General features: G+C 40.9%; 1 protein-coding gene across 1 annotated transcript; it reads left to right on the top strand.

Annotated features, from left to right (window-relative positions):
- Nucleotides 1–297: 297 nt before the first annotated feature.
- Nucleotides 298–17,977, top strand: atg10 (ATG10 autophagy related 10 homolog (S. cerevisiae)). The gene is made up of 7 exons (XM_034119220.1): nt 298–627; nt 1,355–1,461; nt 1,940–2,071; nt 2,609–2,789; nt 3,766–3,863; nt 16,914–17,011; nt 17,540–17,977. The coding sequence occupies exons 2-7, from the start codon at nt 1,357–1,359 to the stop codon at nt 17,745–17,747; spliced, it is 822 nt and encodes a 273-aa protein (XP_033975111.1). The 5' UTR covers nt 298–627; nt 1,355–1,356; the 3' UTR covers nt 17,748–17,977.
- Nucleotides 17,978–25,988: the final 8,011 nt, after the last annotated feature.

The raw sequence follows: 25,988 nt of genomic DNA, 5'->3' as shown, positions 1-25,988 counted from the left end.
AAAGAGTAAAAGGAGATGCATGTTAACAAAATGTCCACTACAGTGGACATTTTCAATGGGCTGGGTCCCAGACTGAGGTGCTCTGCTTTCTGCACGGACCTCACAGCTGTTCTCACTGTAAACATCGCGTCCAGGGGATGCATGCAGAGCTGTCATTGGCTGAGATCAGTCCGGCCGTGCGTGCGTCACGACTCTTTTAAACATCACTGTTGCCGGAAATACATCCGCGGAGGATCCCCGGAGGAATTTAGAGAAATTAGAAACCTATACGATATTTGAATTAAATCTATATTATATAAAAACATTTATCTTGTTATTTGCGACATTTTGAAATGTTCAAGACTTTTGGTTTGAATTCTTTGCTGACAGATACAAATAATTTAAGAAAAAGGTGACTGTAGCAGTCACGTGATCTTACGACCCGGAAGAAAAACATTGTTCCTGCTATTCCTTCAAAAAGTGAGTTATGGTATACTGTAGGAAAGAATAGGGGAAAACTAACTATTGTATAGTGTTTTGAGAGTCTGGAGACCTTCGTTCAGGTAGGAACCTCCTGGGTTCCAGCAGCAGAGTCACAGGAAGATGCGTCATATCATGCTAACTGCTGAGATGGAGACTGGAGAGAAGGTATTATCAGCAGCTAACTGTCATTACCAAGCTATGATGTCTCTGCATTTACTGCAAAAGCATTATATAACGATTAGAATGACACATTAGTATAGGCTAGTATTCATTCCTCTGACAGTTACTGGATAAAGAGTTTACAACATGTTTTACTTGTGTTAGTGCTGCCTGTACTTTGTTAATATATTAACTTTACTTATTCACTTACTTATGTATACATCTGTTAATTGCGCGCATATCTATATATTAGTACAATTCGCAGTATTTTATTCCACTCTACAGTATTTTTGACTTTCTGTTTGACTTTATTCTACTTTACATGTACTTGTTTCTGCATTAACTTGCACAATTATTTTTGCACTATTTTATTTTTTACTGTATTTCTATTTATAATTTATTTTCTATTTCTCTGTTTAGTTTGTTGTCTTAAGTATATTGTACGTTGTATTGAGGAGCCTGGGACTTCATATTGTCCTCTTCACACTAGCTGTAGCTTTTGTGCATATGTCACTAAGGCCTTTTACAGTTAAGTATAATAAACATAATGATACTGAAAGGGGCTTCTCTACATTATGACTTTATTTACTTAACCTAATCAAATGTGCTGGTTATTCTTACTATACTTTAGTTTGTACTAGTATTCAGTTTAAATTGCAAGATGTACTTTTTATTGTTAAATATATTTTTCATACACATTTAGTAATGTGATGTACCCTGCTCCGTGTTGCAGAGATGAGCCTGTGTGTTCTGGATGAGGAGAAGTTCCACCTGTGCTGTCAGCTCCTCCTGCAGCTGTCGGAGCAGCTGGGCGACGGCTGGAGCTGGGAGGGGGGGCAGGTGAGACCTCTGACCTCTGTCCTAACTGAGATCCTCTGCTGCTGCTTTGTTGTTGTTGTCTTATTTCTACACTTTAGCCTTTAGGAAGCTAACTCCTGCCCTCTGATGCCCTTTCTCAATGCACTCTGAAGCATCTTAAACTGTCACCTGGTTTGGAGTTATATTATTAATATCACAATGTGAATTTGCATTTATCCTCCTTTTAATGTATTATATCATCGTATATTTTAATCAATTTTTTCTATGTCTATTCCATGCTCTTTTATGTTTATTTTCATGTATTTTACTGGTTACTTTATTCTATGTGATATATATTTTCTGTGACTTTTAAAAGATATCAATTGTCAACTTTGAAGCACTTTGGACTACAATTCTTGTATGAGAGGTGCTTCACAAATAAAGCTCATTATTATCACTGTGGGCGGAGCCTGCTGTGCCCCATGAATATTACTAACGGTTCTGATCCGGCTCTTCTCAGGAGGGCTACCTGAGGAAGACTGCTCTCAGGTCAGTGGTAATCGACTCCAGCTCAGTGTGGGACTATGAAGGAGGCGGGGCAGACACTTCCTGTCCCTCACTTTCTGAGCAGCAGGAAGGGGAACAGGAACAGGTAAAAGAGATGCCAAAAATCATCATTAGCATGTTGTTATTTATCAGTCAATGAATTAACCTTCGATTAAAATACTGATCAGATCAACACACTGTGGTCAACTTAACCTCAATAACACAACTTAATCATGAAAATAGTGCCTGGTTAGAAAATTAAAATGAAGAAAAATTAATTTCATTTAAAGCTGTAAATCAGGTCATAACAAAAAAGGAGAGAGAATTCATTTCTGTCAGCCTCAATGAAAAACAGAAATTGAACAGACGTGACTCTCCAGGAGAAACAGCTTTGCCACATTCCTTCATTATTAATCCCTTTTGTTTCTCACATGCAATGTAGTCTTGTAGTATTCAATAATAAGTTCCTGATTTTAAATATTCTTGCAGGTAAAATGTAATTTAAGTGTGCTAGTGCATTTTTTTCTATTAGATGAATTGCTTAAAGAAGGATGATTCCATGCTTCAGGTTCAGACTAACACATCAAATGTACCGAGAGACAGAGATGATGTTTTATTGTCCAACATCTGTCCTCCTCCACAGGCTGCTGTTGATGCCTCAGCTGATACTGACAGCATCAAAGGTGACATGGGGGATGAAGATGAAGATGACGGCGTGTGTGTGGCGTCTGCAGGCAGCGGCCAGCTGCTTCAGTACGAGTATCACATCCTGCACTCCTGCAGCTACAGCACACCGGTGCTCTACTTCAGAGCCTGCACTCAGGGTCAGACACACACACACACACACACACACACACACACACACACACACACACACACACACACACACACACACACACACACACACACACACACACACACACACACCTACACACTGTATACACACGTCACCTACAGCTCTTAAAGCATATAATATCAGGATACAGCCGTTGTGTATTTTATTATGTGAAGCACTAAATGGTTTTAGAAAAATATCGACTCTTTGTTTGTAGATATCTACTAAACTAAAGCATACCAATAAAGAGAGTAATGTAGGCCTGTTATATATCCTCCTGGGAACCGAGGAAACTTTTTTTTTTTTCAATCTTCTTTATTTTTTATTTCCTACCTATTTAGGGTTAAAAAAAACATCTTGCAATTTAGACTTTTTTAATTACATTTTATTTTAACACACACACACACACACACACACACACACACACACACACACACAGACAGTTATTACAGTTTATATTTGAGGAAAGTCATGATCCTTCTGACTGGTTGGACTGTTTTAGCTGCAGGAATGGAGAGAGCACTAGACTATTGTACTGTCACTTTAACAACTTTATACTAGTACAAGTATAATTAGTTGTGTAAAATGGTACTTTTTAAAATTCAAAAGAAGGTCGAGAAACAACCCAGACAATTAATGCAAAATCACAATAATATGAAAAGTACATTTATAGAATCAACAATAGTATAAACAATAACAAATCCACAGCGCCTAAAACCTTAAACACACTATGAAGCAAAAAACAAAGGTTTCATCGTGTGTCACGTTTCATTTAAAAATTGTGCCCCCACATAATCACATTTCTAGTCTTTGAACGCATTTTTATTCCACTCAAATATCAGACTAAAGTTGCCATTGGTTTGTTCTGGTCAATACATGTGCTGCTGTATGAGAGGGTCTGCACACCTTTGCATGTTTGTAGTTTTCTTTATAAGTGATATTTCTTCTCTGTGTCTCCATGTCAGAGGGGCGGAGCCTGTCGTTAGAGGAGGTGTGGAGCTCCGTCCATCCAAACTACAGGCTGCGACTCCAGAACAGTCCTCTGAACACCATCACTATGCAGGTAGCACCAGAGGCCTGTACTACGAAGCCGGTTCAACATAACCTGGATATGTTTGAGTTACCCGGTTTACCTAATCCAAAACAAACGCGCTCTCACTAAGCGGTCCTACGACGCTGGTTATCAACTCGTTAACTCAAGCCAGGGTTTCTCTGTCTGGCTGAGTACGCGTTCACATGAAAGGGGCGGGGTTAGCAACATTTGACCAATCACAAACATGGAGAAGCGTACTGACAGCGCAGCGTCATACTTCCTGAATGAAAAGTCAACTATAATATTAGACAAATATGAAGAAGTTAAACTTCAAACATCCATGATTTAAACACTTTATCCCGGATAAAAGCCACATAGCTGCACCTGCAAGGTGAATACAGCTGGTAAAAGAAAAAGTGTTTGAATACGTACATTAACAGGTTTATGATATCACTGCCCTGTCCAAGACACGAGTGGATCTGACTTTAATTACATTTGACTCGAGTGTTTCGTCAACTTAATGTGTTGCTTAAAATAATACTTCTGCATACAGTATGTGACACTGTGAGTGTTGCACGGCCAGATACGGCTCAAGAAGCTGACTCAGATAAGGAAATATATGATACATTATGATGTGATAAGATGTGATATGAATGATAATGGGACACATCGACGTCTGCACTCACAGTGCAGCGGACTGTACGTAATGTTACTCTGATCCGGTTACTTATGTTGTGGCAGATATTTAAGTAAGCTTTCTTAATGCTAATATTATAATAGTCAGATTGCTCTGAACATGGAGGTGATATTCTATTAATTTTCACGTTCACACAGTCAGTTGATTTTTGCCGGCCGTCTTTCCTGCAACAGCAGTTTTTCTGTATTTCCTTTATCCTGTAATATGACTTGATAGCTTTAAACTCTGCACACTGAGCTCTGATTGGTCAGCAGGCGGTGCTTTCACTGAGTTGATTTCTTATCCTGGAACCTAACCTGCTCCAGAGCAGGTTAGCCGTTCAGCATAATGGCGCATTTCCACTACAGCCCGCAGCCCGGTTTAAGAGGGCTGTGACGTCAGCGGCCCGTTTGTGGTTGCGTTTCCACTTGGCCTAGTACCGGCCGGCGGGTCCTAATTCACAGTTTTTCTGGCCTCATAAAATCGTGGGGCCAGGGCCAAAGACAACCGGGCTGAGTTTGTGACGTCAACGCTCTCGGCTGCTGATTGGTCGGAGAGAATCGTCACAATCTGCGCGCGAGATAATCCATTTTTACAAACAGCATTTTTGTTAACAGAGGAGCTACAACAATGGCAAATAAAAGCACACCATGGTCGGTCGAGGAAGTGACGACGTCCATTATATTGCAGATGATAAGGTCCAGCGGGTGCTCGACGGGACAACTCGCAATATCAAAGTCTTTCAGGAGGTCTCTACACAGACACTGGACTCTCCAACGGCGTTACTGGAGTCTGCATGGTACGTTTTTGCTAACGCTCTGTTATTTGCTTGAAAGCTTTGTGTCCCTGCTTTGTGTCCCTATCTGTTCTAAAGCTCACTTCTAACAAATAAGTCTATTTTATCCTTACATTTATGTTCGACAACCCATGCTCTTATGGAGCCCCGAAGGCTAGCTAGGCAGATAGCATTAGCGAGAGCTATTGTTTGCTAACACCATATGTGCCATTGTTTACGTTCAGTTTGTCTTTTCTATAGTTGTTGTTGCTATTTATAGTATTGTGCTGCAGTAGTTTGTGGAATTTACAAGTCATGTTTCTGTTCTAGATGATTACATTGGGACTAGCGAGGAGGAACAGTTCCGAACAACGTCCTCTGCATCAACAGCACAAACCGAGGAGGAGACGATCTGGCCCTGCAGGAACGGCAACTGGCCCAGCAGAATCAATGCCATGTCTTATCTTATTGCTTGTTGATAAATAATTGCACCCACCAGCGATCACACAGAAAGATGGCATCATCTAGGCGTCCCTCTGCAGTCAGAAATATCATAAACACCATCGTCCACAAAGCACTGTACAGGGGTTTATGGATTTAAGAGAATACTTATCACAGTGAAACCTTTATCATCTGTTGCAATTAAAGCAAATAAGAGAATAAATACTTGGTTAAATAATACATTTTAACTCTTTAGCAGGACAACTCTGCATACTGTTTGAAATTGAGTTTGCTAGCTTGAGGTCCTCCTCTAAAACATAACATTACATATTTTGTAATGGTATTAACCCTTGTGCCCTCCTCGAATTTTCAACCTTTCGACCCCTTCGTGGCAAAAATGTACACGCCCATAATAACTGCTATTAAATCATCATACATCAACATTTCTTTCTACTTTTTTTTTCATGAATCACTTAAACAACTTATAACGTACTCAAAACTACCAAACATTCAATCATTTTCAGGATTTTAACCCTTTAAATGCCTGTTTAATTAACTGAATTATTTCATTATTTATGACAAAAAACACAAAAACATAATTATTTTTCAATATAATAATTAGTAGAGGGATGGAACTTTGGTGGTTATTAGAGTCTTGGATGTGTCAAAGATTAGCAACAAAATTAATTTGACTGCATTATTATTTTTTACGTAGTGTCAGATACTACCTCTGGACCCCTTCGTGGCAAAAATGTACACGCCCATAATAACTTCTATTAAATCATCATATATCAATATTTCTTTCTACTTTTTGTTTCATGAATCACATAAACAACTTCTAACGTACTCAGAACTAGCAAACATTCAATCATTTTCTGGATTTTAACCCTTTAAATGCCTGTTTAATTATTTGAATTATTTAATTTCTCTTAAAAAAAAAACACAAAAAATGCATTTTTGTCAATATAATAATTAGTAGAGGGATGGAACTTTGGTGGTTATTAGAGTCTTGGATGTGTCAAAGATTAGCAACAAAATTGATTTGACTGCATTATTATTTTTTACGTAGTATCAGATACTACCTCTGGACACCTTCGTGGCAAAAATGTACACGCCCATAATAACTTCTATTAAATCATCATATATCAATATATCTTTCTACTTTTTTTTCATGAATCACATATACAACTTCTAACGTACTCAAAACTACCAAACATTCAATCATTGTCAGGATTTTAATCCTTTAAATGCCTGTTTAATTATTTTAATTATTTCATTTCTCTCAAAAATGCCTCATTGACTTCCATTCAGACCACATTTGTTGATCTCACTGCCATTGCAGTATAAAACCATGCATTTTGTAATGTCAGCATTTCATTTAGAAGAAAAGTAGTGATATTTGATATTTCTACTCTATTCCAACAGATTAAACCATTTTCCCACTGTAGGCCGATGCATGAAATTCTTACATTTTTGCCAGTTATATTATGGAGCCGTGTGACTACCAGGGGGCCCCGAGAGTGGTGTATGTATGTATGTATGTATGTATGTATGTGTGTGCGTATGCGTGTGCGTGTGTTTGTGCGTGTGCGTGTGCGTGTGTGTGTGTGTGTGTGCGTGTGTGTGTGTGTGTGTCATTTCCAGCAGCAGACCAGCAGGTCCTGCAGCATGTGACCTGGTGCTCTCAGGTGATAGAACAACCATTTTTTAGGCCTGTGCACAACCAGCACACACCTCTCCTCCCTCTCCGTGTGTGTGTGTGTGTGTGTGAGAATCTGTAAGCATGCACAGATCATTTCATGGGAACAAAAGGCCATCTTTTGAGGGATGTGTTTGATGTGTCTTTGAAGAGCTGCTTGATTACTCAAAAACAAAAAACAACTGTTAGTGTGTTTATGCACCTGGCTACGAAAGATAAACATGCAGTTTGACCAAGGGCTTATTTCATTAGTGAGCAGAGAAGGAGAAAGACCTGGAGCAAAGAGAAGGAACTCAAATGAAGAAGCATGTCAGTGCAGAGGAGACTTCAGAAATAATCTTGTAGCCTTCTTCTGCCAGCGAGCTGCAGGACTCATCTGAAGAAGACACAAGGTTCGAGCTGGGGTCTGACACTGAATGCTTTCTGGAGTCCAGCATTTCTTTGAGTTCCTCTGACCCTTCATCTGAAAGTGGAGAGGACACTGAGGGTCCCGTCCACAGTGAGGGGACAGAGAAGAACGGAGGTCGTTCTCCCAGGAGCTGGGGAAAACCAGGGTGTCCTCACAGATTGTGAGAAGAAAGCCCCCTGTGATGGTGGATGGTGGGCCGGACCCTCAGTGTCCTCTCCACTTTCAGATGAAGGGTCAGAGGAACTCAAAGAAATGCTGGACTCCAGAAAGCATTCAGTGTCAGACCCCAGCTCGAACCTTGTGTCTTCTTCAGATGAGTCCTGCAGCTCGCTGGCAGAAGAAGGCTACAAGATTATTTCTGAAGTCTCCTCTGCACTGACATGCTTCTTCATTTGAGTTCCTTGTCTTTGCTCCAGGTCTTTCTCCTTCTCTGCTCACTAATGAAATAAGCCCTTGGTCAAACTGCATGTTTATCTTTCGCAGCCAGGTGCATAAACACACTAACAGTTGTTTTTTGTTTTTGAGTAATCAAGCAGCTCTTCAAAGACACATCAAACACATCCCTCAAAAGATGGCCTTTTTTTACCCATGAAATGATCCGTGCATGCTTACAGATTCTCACACACACACACACACACACACACACACACACACACACACACACGGAGAGGGAGGAGAGGTGTGTGCTGGTTGTGCACAGGCCTAAAATATTGTTGTTCTATCACCTGAGAGCACCAGGTCACATGCTGCAGGACCTGCTGGTCTGCTGCTGGAAATGACACACACACACACACACACACACACACACACACACACACACACACACACACACACACACACACACACACACACACACACACACACACACACACACACACACATACATACACACACCACTCTCGGGCCCCCTGGTAGTCACACGGCTCCATAATATAACTGGCAAAAATGTAAGAATTTCATGCATCGGCCTACAGTGGGAAAATGGTTTAATCTGTTGGAATAGAGTAGAAATATCAAATATCACTACTTTTCTTCTAAATGAAATGCTGACATTACAAAATGCATGGTTTTATACTGCAATGGCAGTGAGATCAACAAATGTGGTCTGAATGGAAGTCAATGAGGCATTTTTGAGATAAATGAAATAATTAAAATAATGAAACAGGCATTTAAAGGATTAAAATCCTGCCAATGATTGAATGTTTGCTAGTTTTGAGTACGTTAGAAGTTGTATATGTGATTCATGAAAAAAAAAGTAGAAAAATATATTGATATATGATGATTTAATAGCAGTTGTTTGGGGCGTGTACATTTTTGCCACGAAGGTGTCCAGAGGTAGTATCTGACACTACGTGAAAATTAATAATGCAGTCAAATCAATTTTGTTGCTAATCTTTGACACATCCAAGACTCTAATAACCACCAAAGTTCCGTCCCTCTACTAATTATTATATTGAAAAAGATTCATTTTTTGTGTTTTTTTTTAAGAGAAATTAAATTATTCAAATAATGAAACAGGCATTTAAAGGGTTAAAATCCTGAAAACTATTAAATGTTTGGTAGTTTTGAGCACGTTAGAAGTTGTTCAAGTGATTCATGGAAAAAAAAGTTTAATAAAATATTGATGTATGATGATTTAATAGCAGTTTTTATGAGCGTGTACATTTTTGCCACGAAGGGGTCCAGAGGGTGCAAAATGCATCACGAGAGTATACAAAACATGTAAGAGTAAACGACATTGGATTTCAAAAATGTGACTCAAAAGAAGACTTCTTGCAAAAATCCATGCCAAAAGCTGTAACACAGCTGAAATGATCACCAAATCAAAAAAAAAAGTCAGGAAAAATGTACAAAAATGCCCGAGGAGGGCACAAGGGTTAAGAATACATGATAAATACATGTAGTAAAAATTACTCAATTGTAATACCCTCGTTGTGCTAGACTCAAACACATTGCTTATATATTTCAAAGAGAAGAGAACAAAAGAAAACACCTATACAAAGAGAGCGGTGCACAGCGCTTAATATTTACTTGCACTATATTTCTGTTGATCTGGGTTATTGTGTTGCACTGTTGGAGGAGCCTGTGACCTAAGATGTTCATTGTCATAACTACACTAGCTATGTTTGTATGACAAAATAAAAAACCTTGAACCTTGAGGCTGTGTCTTTCAGACAAACCATCATAATCATATTATTTTATGCTGTGGATACTTTAGCCTCCATCCATGTTAACAATTTTTTACACTTGCATTTATGAATATAGTTCTGTTGTGTTTTACACTTTTGTATTTATGTTTATAGTTTGCTTTGATATTTGCTTAATTTATTAGATTATTATTATTATGGGGGCAGTACTGGTGCTTGAAATTCAAATATTTACTAAATAGTCAATTCTGATAACATTTTTTTGGTTTAAATAATTTGACAAACACATGTATGTGAAAAAGAAAAGATGTATTTATGTTCAATACAATACAATGAATATTTAGGTATTACATTATACATTCTAGGTATTCAGGTAGCGCATCAGACCCTCTCGTATGTCCCTGCCCTCCTCTGCACCTCAGGCATCCTGAAGTTCTCCACCCACTGAGTGTGAGTGAAAGATGGAACAATCACATTCCACCACTCGGTAGCTCGGTCGGTAACTTCTGAAATACACAAACAAAAGCATACATATTTTAATACGTAAAAGTGGTAGCTACAATTAATTAAATACTTGAAATACTTTGGTCGTATAGGGAGCGTGAGCCTAAACACTTTACTAGTTAGCGAACGTTAGCTTACCAAGTAGCATTGTAGTTAGTAGTGATTCGAGTCGTCCTGTAGTCTCTGCGGCGTAGGAGGACTGCCCGAACTCTCGCGTCAGCTTCTTCTATACCTCGTCTTGCTATACGTCGCCTCTTTCGAAACAACTCTTGTCTATTTCTTGTGATAATAAACCACACAGCAAAAAACAAGCAAACGATCGCTTTCACATCTTCACATCCTCCATTGTTGTGTCGCATTGAAGATGACGTCACGGCAGTTTTAAGCAGCGTCGCTCCGCCTACACTGCGTTACTATAGATACTACCCCAGTTCCTAAACTGTAATGGAAACGCGCCATAAAGTGAGCTGGTCCTAACGAGGCCAATCGCGGCCCAGCCATACCGAGCGGGGCCGAGCGAGGCCGTGTAGTGGAAACGCGCCATAAGTTACCATGGAGATCTAGCCCAGTAAGAAGAGAACCAGCGTCGTCGGACCGGAAACCCAGAGTTTTCCCTGAAGTTAGCTCGCTAAGCAAAAATCCGGCTTCGTAGTACAGGCCTCAGGAACATCAGCTTTATTAACTTCACCCTCTGCTGAAGCTTCACTGTGATCAACGGAGTGTTGTCTGTTTGTGTGTGTGTGTGTATGTTGGCTATCACTGTGTGTGAACGCATACCTACACACACACACACACACACACACACACACACACACACACACACACACACACACACAGGGGCGCCGCCAGGGATTTTGGGCCCCATGAAAAGATATCACATCGGTTACTTAAACATTTTTTTCTTAATGTTCTAAAATAGTTTGGGCCCCTGTCAGTCACGGGCCCTTAGAATCGTCCTAACTTTTCACCCCCTTACGGCGCCCCTGCACACACATACAAACACACACGCAAAGACTGTATGAAGCAGGGGGGTCAAACTGATTTTAGTTCAGGGGCCACATATGGCACATTTCCACCGCAGGCCTCGCTCAACTTAGTACGGTTTTGTTAGGCCTTGTTAGGCCCAGCTCACTTTAATGCTGCGCTTCCATTACAGTTTAGGAACTGGGGTAGTAACTATAGTAACGCAGTGTAGGCGGAGCCGTGACGTCATCTTCAATGAGCACCCCAGAAAAACAACACAGCCGTTAGCTGTTAGCACTCAGAGCTCACAGCTCCTCATATCTGTTCAGAAACTAGACAAAAGTTAAACAAGTACAAACCACAGACTGCCTGTGTCATGGTGAATACAGTCGCTGCTTTATTTATGTCTGTATAGGCCGTTGTTGTGAGTGTGGACGGTCGGAGCATATACTGCGTTAGCTTAGCCGATCTCCATTTAGACAACACGCATTTTAAAAGGTTTTTCGCCTGCCGTCTGTCTGCAGACTTGTCAAAGCATTAATTCATGGTTTTTACTAACCGGTATCAGTATGTTGTTACTTCGGCATCATTTTGAAACGTGTATTACAATTAAATCACGGTCAAATATGTTCATCTTGTTGTAGTTGTAGCCCCCTTGCCAGCGATTCTCTCTCTAGTTTAGCAAACTCAGCCCGACAGAGCCCTGTTTGTTGGCCCCGATAGAACCACGATTTTGTCGGGCCAGAAAAAAGGTGAAAAAGTAGCCCCGGGCCGGAACTAGGCCTAGTGGAAACGCAACCAAAAACGGGCCCGGCACGACGCGGCACGCTTAAACCGCGCTCCGCGCCATGGTGGAAATGCGCCAATACAGCCACATCTGATCTCAAGTGGGCCCAACCAGTAAAATCATAGCATAATAACCTATAAATAACAACAACTCCTTCCCTTTGTTTTAGTGCAAAAAGTACATGGTATTAAATACATGTAGTGGAGTAAAAGTACACCATTAGGCGCGTTCACACCAAGTACTTTTCCCACAATAGTTCATGAGAGCTCTTTTAGTTCTGATGAACTAAAGCAGATTGCGTTCACACCAAAATGAGTTCCTGGGGGTTGATTAGGCAAATGAACCGCTGACGTCACTTCTTCTTCTTCTGCTTTGGGTTTACTGGCAGGCCGCAAACAACTTCACGGCGAGTACAGTAGGTGGCGGTATGCACCTTAAAGTTGCAATCCGCCAAAAAACCGAGAGAAAAAGAAGAAGAAAAACCTCCCACGCCCACTTGCTGTAAACTAGAGATGGCAAATCCGGATCCTTTTACGGACTCAGGGTCTTCTGAGTCAGTCATTGAAGAGATCCGGATCATACGAGTCATTTGAGTCATATGAGTCAGCATCACCAAGACCGTAGAAATCCTATTGGTGAAACCGAAAAGTTGATGTATTTCACGAGCATATTATTATTCCATATATTTTGAATATATATATATATAATATCTGCATGTATATTTTCTATTTCGACATGTATATTTTATATTTTATTTTATTTTTCTTTCTATTCTTGTATATTTTGTAGTTTTGTTTTATTGTAAAATGCCTTTTATGCTGCTGTAACAACAACAATTTCCCAATTTGGGATCAATAAAGTACTATCTATCTATCTATCTATTAAACTGACGTTATATTAACCTCCGCTACACAGTGTATTTTGCTTTAATAAAAAAATTTGATCACAAAAAAAAGGGTTATTTTGCGATTTGCGAATCTGAGTCTGCTGTGGACTCGTGCATGACGACGAGTCTGCTGGATCTCTGGATCTGCTGCTATATGGTTACGGCTCCGAGTCCGCACGAGTCTGATCCGCTGTGTGTTGCACAGCGAGTCAGGATTTGCGAATCTGCGAGTCTGCGAGTCTGCTGTTGACTCGTGCATAATATAGCGCGGGAGCCGGGTGCTGGAGGAGGGGCTATGCTCGTGCACATGACGAGTATGGATCGCTGGATCTGCTATGCTATTACGGTTAGGAGCCGTCGGCTCCTCTGAGTCCCCACGAGTCTGCAGGAAGTTTCACTGATCCGCGTCCCCTCCCCTGAGCCAAACGATAACTTCTGGCAGGCAGCTATCCTGTATACTTGCTAAAGGGCAGATGGACTGGGGTACGTTGTAATGTGATTTTACATGTTATAAAGAGAGTAGCGAGTGACGCAATTTATAGTTTTAATTTGTACGTCACACCAAGTGTGGGACTCAAGGACTCGGGTTAATGAAGAGGGGAGACTCGTCACGACCAGCTCATTTCTAGGATCCGGGTTAATGATCCGGATGAATCAGGACTCGCCCATCTCTACTGTAAATGAGGCGTCTGTTTACCTTCCGACCTCAGACATGAGCTTTGTCTGAGTTATTTAAGCAAACACAAATACAGATCGTCGACCAGTCAAATGCAATAGCAATGCTGATTCGGAAGCGAAGGCGGTTAAGAAGGATTGACAAAAGGATTGGACGACGACATGCACGCGCTACGCTATGTGTGAAATGAATAAACTGTGCCAGGTGTGTAGTATGCACACTAAATAGGCTCAGCAGCTAACACACCTTTATTATATATCCTCCTGAGAGCAACTGCATCCGTCTGCCATGAACCCTACAGAAACCTACGTGTTAGTTGTGGCCCATAGTGGCCTCCATTTGTGTCGTGTAAAATGGGGGAAATCAAAAGTTAGCAAATCCCCATGTTCATAAAAACATTTAGTTTTAGGTCAAATAATTATTACACTGCTCTGAAACTCACTACACTAACTCCTAAGATGTTCCCTTACTATAATTAATTCAAAAATATTGAACTCACAACACTGGTAATAACAAACTTAACCTTTTCTCTTTCTATAAATAAATAGTGCTTGTGTTGGACGCCATTTTGAAATACAATGAAATTATCTTTTTGAAAGCCACAATAAATAAAGCTTTGCCAGTTTATAACCGATGAAACATGATGGTATCAGAATAATCACTTACATGTGATGTATAGGATGCTACACAGGTCACTGTAAAGATAAAGTGTCAGAGTAGAAATAAGCAAGCTTAGTTACATGAAATGTAATGAAAAATGTAAGATACAGGCTCCGTTTAATCGCCATGTAGGTTCTCTTTTATTGCACACTCAAGACAATATCAATAACAGCATCACACTGTCCCAGGTGTGTCGTATGCATGTAAATAGAAGTTAAAATTTTCAATATCAAATAAAGTGTCAGTAGTATCAAAACATATATATATATATATATATATATATATATATATATATATATATATATATATATATATAATAACAATAGATAGGCTCAGCAGCAGACACACCTTAGTGCAAAGTGAAGTGTCAGTATTAATGACAGTGGCATATATATAATCACAATAATACAAAATGAACTGTCCCAGGTGTAGGCAATTTGGGGTGAAGTGTCTTGCCCAGGGACACAACGACATGCTGACTGCAGTGGGGTTTGAACCTGTGCTCCCCTGATCCGAACACCAACGCACCAGACCACTGCACCACACGCCTGCCAACAAGTCATTGTAGAGTTTATCAACGACGACAAGTTTTTCTTAATTTTTTTATTGAAGGCCTGTTGGATTTAATCAGCTCGCTTTGCACTGCCAGAAGCCCAGCCTGAAAGGTATTTTGTTGCTCCACCTGGCGCGCCGACACCTCCACCTGGCGCGCCGCCGAGTCAGCATGGCGCTGCATCACCAAGAGCAGCTGGTCGTCTGATTCCTGGGCCTTGTGTGAATGCAGCAGCCGTTCGTCGTGCATCTCCTTGGCACGCAGGTCCTCATTCTCCTTGCTGACCATGGCACGGCAGTCCATCGCCATGATGGTGTCAAGGAAGCTGTCATCCCGTGCCCGCGTTCCTAAGGTGAAATAAGCAAGATACAAGATCAGTTTAATTGCCTAGTAGGTTGTCAACAGAGACAACATTGGACATGGTGCAGGCAGGGACAGTGTACAAAATGCAGGTGTAAAGTAGAAGATAAGATAGGATCAAATAATATCAAATAAAAAATAAATATCAAAGTGCCCTTATTTATTGTTTTGTGCTTAATGTATGCTTGAACTTTGTTTTATAGGGATTAGTGGACATCAGTTAGATGTGTAACCTTCTTTCAAGGCCAGAGTAGTTACAGTGTAAGTGGATTGACATCTAACATAACATGGCTGAGTACAATTATAACAATCAATAAAAAAAAGGAAAAATAAATAGAATTTCAATTACATTTCTACTTAAATGTGCAAAAATATTAGAACATCAGTCTTTGTGGCATGCAGGTAATCAACTGTTTAAGCTTTTACCATTAACATGTAGAATGAATGTTGCAAATTACTTGAAATTATAGCAACTACAATGTATTGTTCGAGGTAGCATTATGTCCAGCTAGCATGCTAATTGCTAACGTTATATTATCGTTTTATGCCGGAGGGGAAAACTAGTTTCTAATCCAGAGAGAAACACCTCGCCTGAAACACACGATTAGTGCCATGAGTTAGTGAAGCAAATTACAGAACATTGCACACTTATTCACAAGTCAAAACGTGTTCATAGCGGGCACGGCTGAGAATAGCTAGCTAGCTAGATGTTGTTAGCCAGCTTGGACCTATGATAGCAAGTTCTAGCATGGCTAGCTCGATCTACTGAGCAAATAAAAGTACATCTAAGACCAGTATTGTGCAGATTAAAACAGTGCAGTGCATGTATTTTATTTTACCTTCGTAGTCGTCCCGACATGACTTTGCCAGGTCTGCTAACTTTGCTGAGCCACGGAAACTGCATTCAGTAGAAGCTTCTGAATGCGGCGCTTCGCGTCCTCCGAGTAAATCGCCAGAAGCGCCGACACATCCTCATCACTCCACCGCTCCGATAATTTATTTAGTGTTGCTATAATAACTGCTTTCACAAAAGTAATCTCTTCGGGTGCGCTGGCCGAAGCGAGCAAATACAATGGCCGCTTACAAAAAACGAACTACTTTCTCCCACGACAGTCCCTGCTCTCTAGCAGGGACTGAAAAAAGCGGGTCAGATGAAACTACTTTAGTTCCTGGGGCTTTTTGGTGTGAACGCAAATATATCGTAGTTCTGATGAACTATTGTGGGAAAAGTACTGCGGTGTGAACGCGCCTATTGACCTCTGAACTGTAGTGGGGTAGAAGAAATAAGTAGCAACAAATTGAAATACTCAAAATTGTACTTAAGTACAGTACTTCAGTAAATGTATTACACCTCTGGTATGAAACACCTGTAGATGACGTGTGTGTGTGTGTGTGTGTGTGTGTGTGTGTGTGTGTGTGTGTGTGTGTGTGTGTGTGTGTGTGTGTGTGTGTGTGTGTGGTGTGTGTGTGTGTGTGTGTGTGTGTGTGTGTGTGTGTGTGTGTGTGTGTGTGTGTGTGTGTGTGTGTGTGTGTGTGTGTGTCAGGAGCACCCTCTGCTGGGTCAGCCTTTCTTCATGCTTCACCCCTGCAGGACGGAGGAGTTCATGCGTCCGGTGCTGCAGGCGGCTCAGGACCAACACAGGTAGGATCCCTGCTGATGGCTCACCTGCAAACACAGTGCACGCATCACATTGTGCATCAGGCGCTTCAATTAACTCACATCTGTATGCAACTAAAAAGTGCATTAAGTTGTTGCTTGAGTTACAGCTGGTCCATGCAGCTCTGATATCACGACAGGTTATAAAGTCATAGTGCTGCTGCAAATCAGGAGAGCAAACCAAGTGCTTTTCATCTCACGTCATACATAGTGCTGCACAATAAACCATTTATGGTCATCAGGATGTCAACGTGATCAATAAACACATCGCCCAAAACTGAGATATTGCACTTTTTATTTTGAAAGTTAGTATCAGTGGAATACTGCACTCTGTTACGTATTAATAAGATCATTTTGTCAAATAATAAAAAATTCTGACACTTATTTTTATTTAATTCTAGATTTTCCTTCTATATATTGGCTGTGTAGATACAGCACAATTAAAATGCAAACATAAGGGTTCTTGTTAACATTTCTGTGTGTGTGTGTGTGTGTGTGTGTGTGTGTGTGTAGGCCGGTGAACTACGTGTTGTCGTGGCTCAGTGTGGTGGGTCCTGTGGTGGGGCTGGACGTCCCTCTGAAGTACTCCACCCTGCTGCACCCTGCGGCCCCCCCCCGGCAGCACAGAGCCAGGCTGACTCCGTCCCCCTGTGTCTGTCAGCATCACTGTGGAGCCCCCCTGTACGGAGGCTGCATCACTAATCCGACCCTCAGAGGCTGAAGGTGGACTGTGTGTCAGAGTCCTGCACGGGTCTGATTTTTTCAAGATCCGCAAACCGACCCGAACCCGCATATCCTATGAGCATTAAAAATGTGCAATTATTAACACACGCAGTTGCATATTTGGCTCAAAAAGTGTGGGATGTTTGTTATTTCCTCCATCTAGGTCAGGGGTCGGCAACAGGCGGACCGCGGTCCGGATCCGGACCCAGACGCCGACCTATACGGACCCGGACCTATAATCAATACATTAATAGGGGATTTCAATTTTGACGGGGCGATTCTATTTTAACCGCTGTCGACAGGGGGCGAAAGAGACGAGTGAGCGATACAGGGAGAGAAACACAGAAGAAGAGACGAGAGAGCGGCGGAGAGGAAAGTGAGTGAAGAGAATAATTAGCGATACAGGGAGAGAAGCGGAGAGGAGAGTGAACAGGCGTGTTAGCGGCAGACAGGGAGAGACAAATAATTACACATGGCGCTCTCGAAGAAGAGGAAAGTGGACAGTGAGAACAGAGCTTTTAACCCTGAGTGGACGGACTCAATCATGTTCATCCTGCCCACTGGGAGCACAGAACCAGTGTGTCTCATTTGTTCAGAGACCGTGGCGCTCATTAAAAGTGCCAAAACGCCACTATGAGACAAAACACAAAGTGTTTGACCAAACATTCCCTCTCAAGTCAGAACTGAGGTCACAAAAAATAAGCAGTCTCAGGGCCCAATATGATCAGTCGACCAGGATCAAAATTAAAATAAATATCGTTCCAGGGCAGGCTAACCGAGGCTAACCAATGAGCACCTGCATGTGTGTATGAGAATGGCCCTGACACCATTTCAGCCCAGATTTAAACTCTTGGCAGGACAAGCTCGAGCTCAATTCTCGCACTGAATAAAATAAAAAGTGAGTGAGGGACTGCAATATAAGAGGCAAAGAAAGAGAAACTTTAAAACTGTTCAATTGTTATGATGTGTAAAGACTGATATTGTTCTATAATCGTCTGAAACTGTTAAGTCAAGATGTGAAACGGTTAACAAAGAAAAAGGCAAACTCAAGCTGCTGCTACACTTTATTTTATTTATCTAAAATTAAAGGTAGGATAGGTAAGTTTGAGAAACCGGCTCGAGATACACTTTTTGTTATATTCCATGGAATGCTCTTAACATCCCGATAGCAATGAATATCTTAAGTGCTTTGACAAAAAATCCATAATAAAATGTCATCTGTGGAAGCCGTAGTACTGTAAAAAGCACGACCAATCATTTTAGCCGGCCCGGCTAAAATAACTGGATGGCCTACCTGCCTGTCAGCCTTCCATCTGTGCACAAACTTATCTCGTGCCCTCATTGGTCATGTGCGCGTTCGTGTGTGTTGGAGGAGGGGCTCTATAAGGAAGTGGCAGATTTTCTCCGGTTGTGTATTTTCAAATTCTAGCGATCTCGAGCCAGTTTCTCAAACTTACCTACCCTACCTTTAAGCATTTTTAAGATGCACATATTTTCAAAAGCTATTTTATTTATTTTCTCTATTTTATTTTTAAATGCAGCCCGAGAGGAACATTACACATATCCACAGTATTTACTGTATATCTGTATAGTTCAATGTGTAAGGGATAATGTGCAGCGACGCGGTCATTATGGGGAAAAGAACACCGACAGGCTGATCAGGAGCCCGACGCGAAGCGGAGGGATCTAGATCAGCATGAAGGTGTTCTTTTCCCCATAATGACCAAGTCGCTGCACATTATCCCGCTTATTACATGGCCACATTCTCAACAAAGTAACGATATGACTCCCAATATTAATTGAAATGCTTTTATGGATTTAGAAAATTATTTTATTGATTTAAAAAATAGTTGTATGTATTGATTTAAATTGACATGCATCCGCTAAGGAAAATAGTCCGTTGTTACCGTTTGAAAAAAAAAACGTAGCAACGCAACGGCAGGAAGGCGGAGCTTTTTGATTTCAGATTTGAAAACATCGTTGCTTGCTTTAAAATTAGCACAATTCATTATGTCAAATCTTGGGAAGTATCTAGATATCCCTGCCCTAATGCCAAAGTAACTGGCAACTGAATATGTGTCGCCGTTTGATGTCTATGTCTGGACCGCTGCGTAAAAAGGAGGGTTTCTGCCCGTTACTTCTCCGCTGTTTTCTTGTCGCTCTTGTCTTGTCAGTTAGAAAAGCAAACTGCATGCAGTTTGCTTTTCGGCTAAACTGTATACAGTTCAATCGACCGGATTTGTTTGTGCAGATGTGAGCGTCCTTAACAACGGTCAATAAATCCTTGACAGCGGTCTGTCTGTTCTGGATTAACAACGTGTCACGTGTTCTGAATTGACCAATCAGAATCGAGTATTCAACTAAGCCATGTAATAATAATTGACAATACATATTGTTGTTTTTGAATTGGCATTTATTGGCAGTCAGTTGTTGATTACATGCAGACGTTGATAAAGCTACAGGCTACTTCAATATATATCACACTAATTCATAAAGCAAGTTAGACATTTTGATGTTCCGGACCTTTGCATGGGGAGGTTTTCTCTAATTGGACCTCGTTGAATTTTAGTTGAATACCCCTGATCTAGGATGACACCAAAAGCCTCCCAGACAGACCAGAGGCCTGTACTACGAAGCCGGATTTTCCTAACCTGGATATGTTTGAGTTAGCCAGTTGGCCCAATCCAAAACATACGCGCTCTCGCTAAACTGTACTACGACGCTGGTTATCAAGTGGATCGCTCAAGCCAGCCGTGTCCTATCTAGTTAGGTGCGCGTTCACATGAAAGGGGTGGTATTTGGAGCATTCGACCAATCTCAAACATGGACAAGCGTACTGACAGCGCAGCGTCATACTTCCTGAATGAAAAGTGAACTTTAATATTAGTCAAAGTTAAACTTTAAACATCCATGACTTAAACACTTTATCCAGGATAAAAGCCACATAGCTGCACCTGCAAGGTGAATACAGCTGGTAAAAGAAAAAGTGTTTGAATGCGTACATTAACAGGTTTATGAAATCACTGCCCCGTCTAAGACACGAGTGGATCTGACTTTAATTACATTTGACTCGAGTGTTTCGTCAACTTAATGTGTTGCTTAAAATAATACTTCTGCATACAGTATGTGACACTGTGAGTGTTGCACGCCAGATACGGCTCAAGAAGCTGACTCAGATAAGGAAATATATGATACATTATGATGTGATATGATATGAATGATAATGGGACACATCGACGTCTGCACTCACATCGACGTCTGCACTCACAGTGCCGCGGACTGTACGTAATGTTACTCTGATCCGGTTACTTATGTTGTGGCAGATATTTAAGTAAGCTTTCTTAACGCTAATATTATAATAGTCAGATTGCTCTGAAGATGGGAGGGGATATTCTATTAATTTTCACGTTCACACAGTCAGTTGATTTTTGCCGGCCGTCTTTCCTGCAACGGCAGTTTTTCTGTATTTCCTCTATCCTGTAATATGACTTGATAGCTTTAAACTCCGCACACGGAGCTCTGATTGTTCAGCAGGCGGTGCTTTCACTGAGTTGATCTCTTAGCCTGCAACCTAACCTCCTCCCGAGGAGGTTAGCTGCTCAGCATAAATTACCATGGAGATCTAGCCCGCTAAAAAGAGAACCAGCGTCGTAGGACCGGAAAGCCCGAGTTTTCCCTGAAGTCAGCCGGCTAAGCGAAAATCCGGCTTCGTAGTACAGGCCTCTGAGGTCTGCGAAGACCAGGGAAAACAACCGGCAAAAGCACAGAAAAAGGTTCCGAAATCATGACGGCAGATAGCCCGCGCGAGCCTGGTGACGTGGGCGCTACAACTCGCATAATTGATATCCATAGGATCAATTTAATCGCTCGCAACCATGCAAAACACACACAAAACACACACAAAACAGGGAAAACGACGGGCAAAAGCACAGAAACACACATCACAACATGGGGGACACACACGCACGCACACGAATGGTTCATTATTGATATCGATACGATTATTATTATTTATGATTCTTATTTGAATACATTGCATGCACTTTTGACCCCCCGCAACATGTAAGAAAACGCACCAAATGTGCGTCAGGATTGGTGAAAATTGCGATGTATATATGGTTGTGTGTGTGTGTGTGTGTGTGTGTGTGTGTGTGTGTGTGTGTGTGTGTGTGTGTGTGTGTGTGTGTGTGTGTGTGTGTGTGTGTGTGTGTGTGTGTGTGTGTGTGTGTGTGTGTGTGTGTGTGTGTGTGAGAGAGAATGTGGAGACACTGTGATGGATCGTTGGAGCTATGTGCTATGGGCTCAGAACAGTCTCATAATACACACATGCACACAGAAGGATTCACACTTGTATTTCATGATCCGCAAAAGGAGTCACACTTGTATTTCCGGATCCACACTTGTGTTTTTCAATGCACACACAAATGTGTTCCGTTTCATATACATGTAAATAAAATCCAAATACAGAAAAAAGTTTTACAGATGTATTTTTGATCCTCACATATTTGTTTTCCGTTTAAATCCCCTGCACCTGCAAACACAAACCGCTTTCTGTGCATGGATCGCTGTGCATTTGTGTGTGGGTTTTTTGAGACTCCCCTGACGGTCACCCGATTCGTACTTGTAATTTTTTCTATCTATAGCCAATCAGATGTCTCCTTCATTCTAAGCCAATCACATGAGCGCGTCCCCACGAGGGTATGATTTATTGCGTTCATGACACTTCATATACGCATTTTGCGCTGTGCAGGGTTTCCGCGGACAGAATTTATTTTACCGGACAAATTTGAAACTTACCGGTCATGTTTCAATAATAAGAAGAAGAAGAAGAAGAAGAAGAATTGTGTAGCAGAGTTTCCGTTAGCAGGTAATTACCGGACTATGACCGGATATGGCTAATAACACAGGAGTAAGGATCATCTCTTTTTTCCTCTCTCCCTCCCTCTCTCCTGACAGCCCGTCAGTTTCTCAGGCAGCTCGCTAAAACTTCACTCGCGTTTATGTCCATATCGATCAGATCCAGCTCTCCTGATCGGCCTTTATAGAGAGTACCGATCAAACTATTAAGAGTGAATATCGGCCGATAATGACCGGCGGGGCTCCCCCCGTTGACAGTTCACTGTCTAGCACTGGCTTCGTAGTGCACTGATCGATTAGGCTAAGCTAACCTGTAGCTGCTCCCTCCACACTCACAACAACTTCATACAGACATAAATAAAGCAGCTGTATTCGCCATACAGGAAACACACATTTAAAACGGTTTTGCCTGCCGTTTTTGTGTACACAAGCATTCATTAATGGTTCGGAAAGTGGCACTGTACCCTTAATAATATAAAGTATTTGCGTGCATTTCCTGCTCGGAAAGTGGCAATGTACTGAGAGTGGAAGTGTCCTGATATGAGATTAGCGCCTGCAGGCAGGCTCCATGGACCTGTCAGCTCCGGACAGCGCAAAATGCGTACATGAAGCGCTACAGTACGTCATGAACGCAATAAATCTACCCTCGTGGGGGCGCGCTCATGTGATTGACTTAGAATTGAGGAGACATCTGATTGGCTATAGATAGAAAAAATTACAAGTACGAATCGGGTGACCGTCAGGGGAGCATTAATGTCAACCAACCATTTGTGCAGATAGCATGAAGTAGAAAAGATCGCTGATGCTAATGTAGCATTAGCGTTAGCATTTCTCCCCCGGGCTTAAATGGTGTATTATAGAATGATCACACCGGTGTGACAGTACTCTTCAAAGTGTTCACGAAATATGACTACTACTCTTACTGTTTAACATTTTGGGTTACTTAATGTTACTTCATGTTAAGGCTAATAAAAATGACAAGGCTAAGCCGGCTGTAATGCTAACTAACGTGCTCGCTACTAGCTAGGTAGCTAACTTGATCCAGCCACTCCTGGTCCTTTCATCAGACGGGAAGCGAAAGAATGAGCCAGACCCATTGCTGGTATGATAACAACCTGGTACTAAGCACACAGGCATCTTGTTAAAGTTATCTTATCTTAGCTATCTCTATTTTAGTGGAGGAAAACAATTGTGACATCAGTTATGAGTGACATCACTTATGAGTGACATCACTTACGCGACTCTGGGATTTGTAGTCTTTCTAGTTGCGTATTTTTCATAGTCTTATATTTCAACAGTTTTACGACAAACTGGGACTTTTTTGACATGGAAATGATTTTTTAAGATTGACAAACATCATATGTGTAATTCATGGCACAATTCAAACAGGATCGAAAGATACGTTTTCTCTCTCCATTGACTTCAATACATCATTTTTCCGAAATAAGGTCCCATAGACCGGAAGTCAATGGGCGTGACTTCGCCACTCTATTAATATTCAGTCTTAAAGTTATGCATCAATTAGGGCGTGGTCACATTGAGTGACAGCTCTGTCAAGTGACTGCGGCTGTAAGCTTCTTGTCTCTCTGCTAGCAGCTCCATGATGATACAGGCACTCTGCCTGGTCAGTTCTGGTTAACGTCACAGTCATATCTGAAGAACGAACCCAAACCTTGTTGTTTTTATTAATTGTATTACCAAATTGGTATCAAATAAATAGTAAGCATTGGATTACCAATGCTTAGTATTTATTTGATTTTCATTACACTTGTGAAACCGACTAATTGTGGCTGTAGAAAGTGAACATGTAACTTAATGCCTGCATTTAAGGACGATGAATAGCCTACTCAATGCTTTAGGGATGATTTGTTAAAAATATTAGATCAGACGCTATGTGTGCTTCAGTTAAAACTAAGCTTATTCATTGCATTTCATTTGTTCTTCCAAAGTTACAGTAAAATAAAAAGGACCCTGACTCGGTCAATACACAATGCAACATGTTCAACAGAAGAGAATCAGTTATATTGTTTGTACACATGGTACTTTACATATATATCTGTTTGTTTAAAGTGTCCAGGTGATGCAGACAGGCTGGACCAGAGAGTGAGAGACAGAACTGGACTCCTCACAGCAGTGAACTTCAGCACAGGTACAAATACTCTTTTCATACTGTACAAAGAATCAAGAAAGATATTGGTTCAAATAAATTAAGTATTGACTTTAATACACTGATATACATTCCATTAAACAATACTAAATACTAGATCACCTACACATCAGTGAAGTTGAGGGGTTTTTCCATGCAAAAAGTTACATTTAGATGTTAACAAGCAATATGACTTTGTCAGCTTTCTAATTGAATGTATTGAAGGCAAAGCTATTTAACACATAGTGAGAACTGCTACTATTTATCTCTCAATATTGTCTGTAAAAAACGTGGTAAAAGTTATTATTTCAGTGAGACAACAGAGCAAGCTTCTACAGTTGCACTAAGTTTTGATAACAGTTAAATATTATTTTGATAATAAAATAGATTTCAATGTTGATGAATTTCATACTGTTCATTCATAATCTGATTGTCTTTGTAGCTCACTGTTGAAATAAAATAATAACATTACAATTACAAAATAATTATATCTACAGCCCCTAAACACACAAACACACCTCTTTCATAAATAACACACTTGTTCTGCAATAATATGTTTTATGTTTCCTGTAATTTTTGTTAGGAAAGGACATGCCTGAAAGACACGATTCTACATTTTCTCCTTCTCTGAGGGTCAAGAAGAACATCCAAGAGGACAATTAAAAGCTGATTTTATGAGATTTTAAGACCAGTACAGGACATTCACCATGAAACTACTTTTATTGTGAAAACAAAGATCTGCTCACCGAATATTTTTGTAGTCTATCAGGACCATCATTTGTTTGTGACGCTGCACCTCAGAGAAGGTGTGGTTATAGGCTTATACAGTAGTGTGGCAAAAAACATAGTCAGCTGATCGAATGCCCCTATTTCCACATCTACACTCCATCAGCTGATTATTTCTATTTGCCTCACTTCATGAGCTTCACATCACTTGTGCCTTGTACCGCAGAGTTTGCAACGTCACAAATAAATGGGGCCAATCTTCAGTCAGATGTGAATGTGTAATCTAACATTTTCAGTAAGAATAATGGACAAAAGGATTGCAAATTCAATTTATTGAAATGTGAACCAAAAGTTCATCAAAAATGTTTTAAATAAAAAGCACATATGGACAGAAGGTGTAAACCTATTAAATGTATAAGTAAACACATTTAGTCAAATAAAGTGACAGACTAGGGCTGAAGTCGAATAGTCCATTTAGCTTAGGAACCTTCCTAACGGAGTGAAATGACC

Source organism: Trematomus bernacchii, unplaced genomic scaffold, assembly GCF_902827165.1.
Source record: "Trematomus bernacchii unplaced genomic scaffold, fTreBer1.1, whole genome shotgun sequence".
In the NCBI taxonomy this organism is placed as follows: Eukaryota; Metazoa; Chordata; class Actinopteri; order Perciformes; family Nototheniidae; genus Trematomus; species Trematomus bernacchii.
Note: the sequence above shows the minus strand (reverse complement) of the source record. Positions and strands in the feature narration are given on the sequence as shown.

Coding starts and splice junctions, on each gene's coding strand:
- atg10 (XM_034119220.1), top strand. CDS start 1,357: ATGAGCCTGTGTGTTCTGGATGAGGAGAAGTTCCACCTGTGCTGTCAG. Junction 1,462..1,939: donor GGAGCTGGGAGGGGGGGCAG/GTGAGACCTCTG, acceptor GGCTCTTCTCAG/GAGGGCTACCTGAGGAAGAC. Junction 17,012..17,539: donor GCGGCTCAGGACCAACACAG/GTAGGATCCCTG, acceptor GTGTGTGTGTAG/GCCGGTGAACTACGTGTTGT.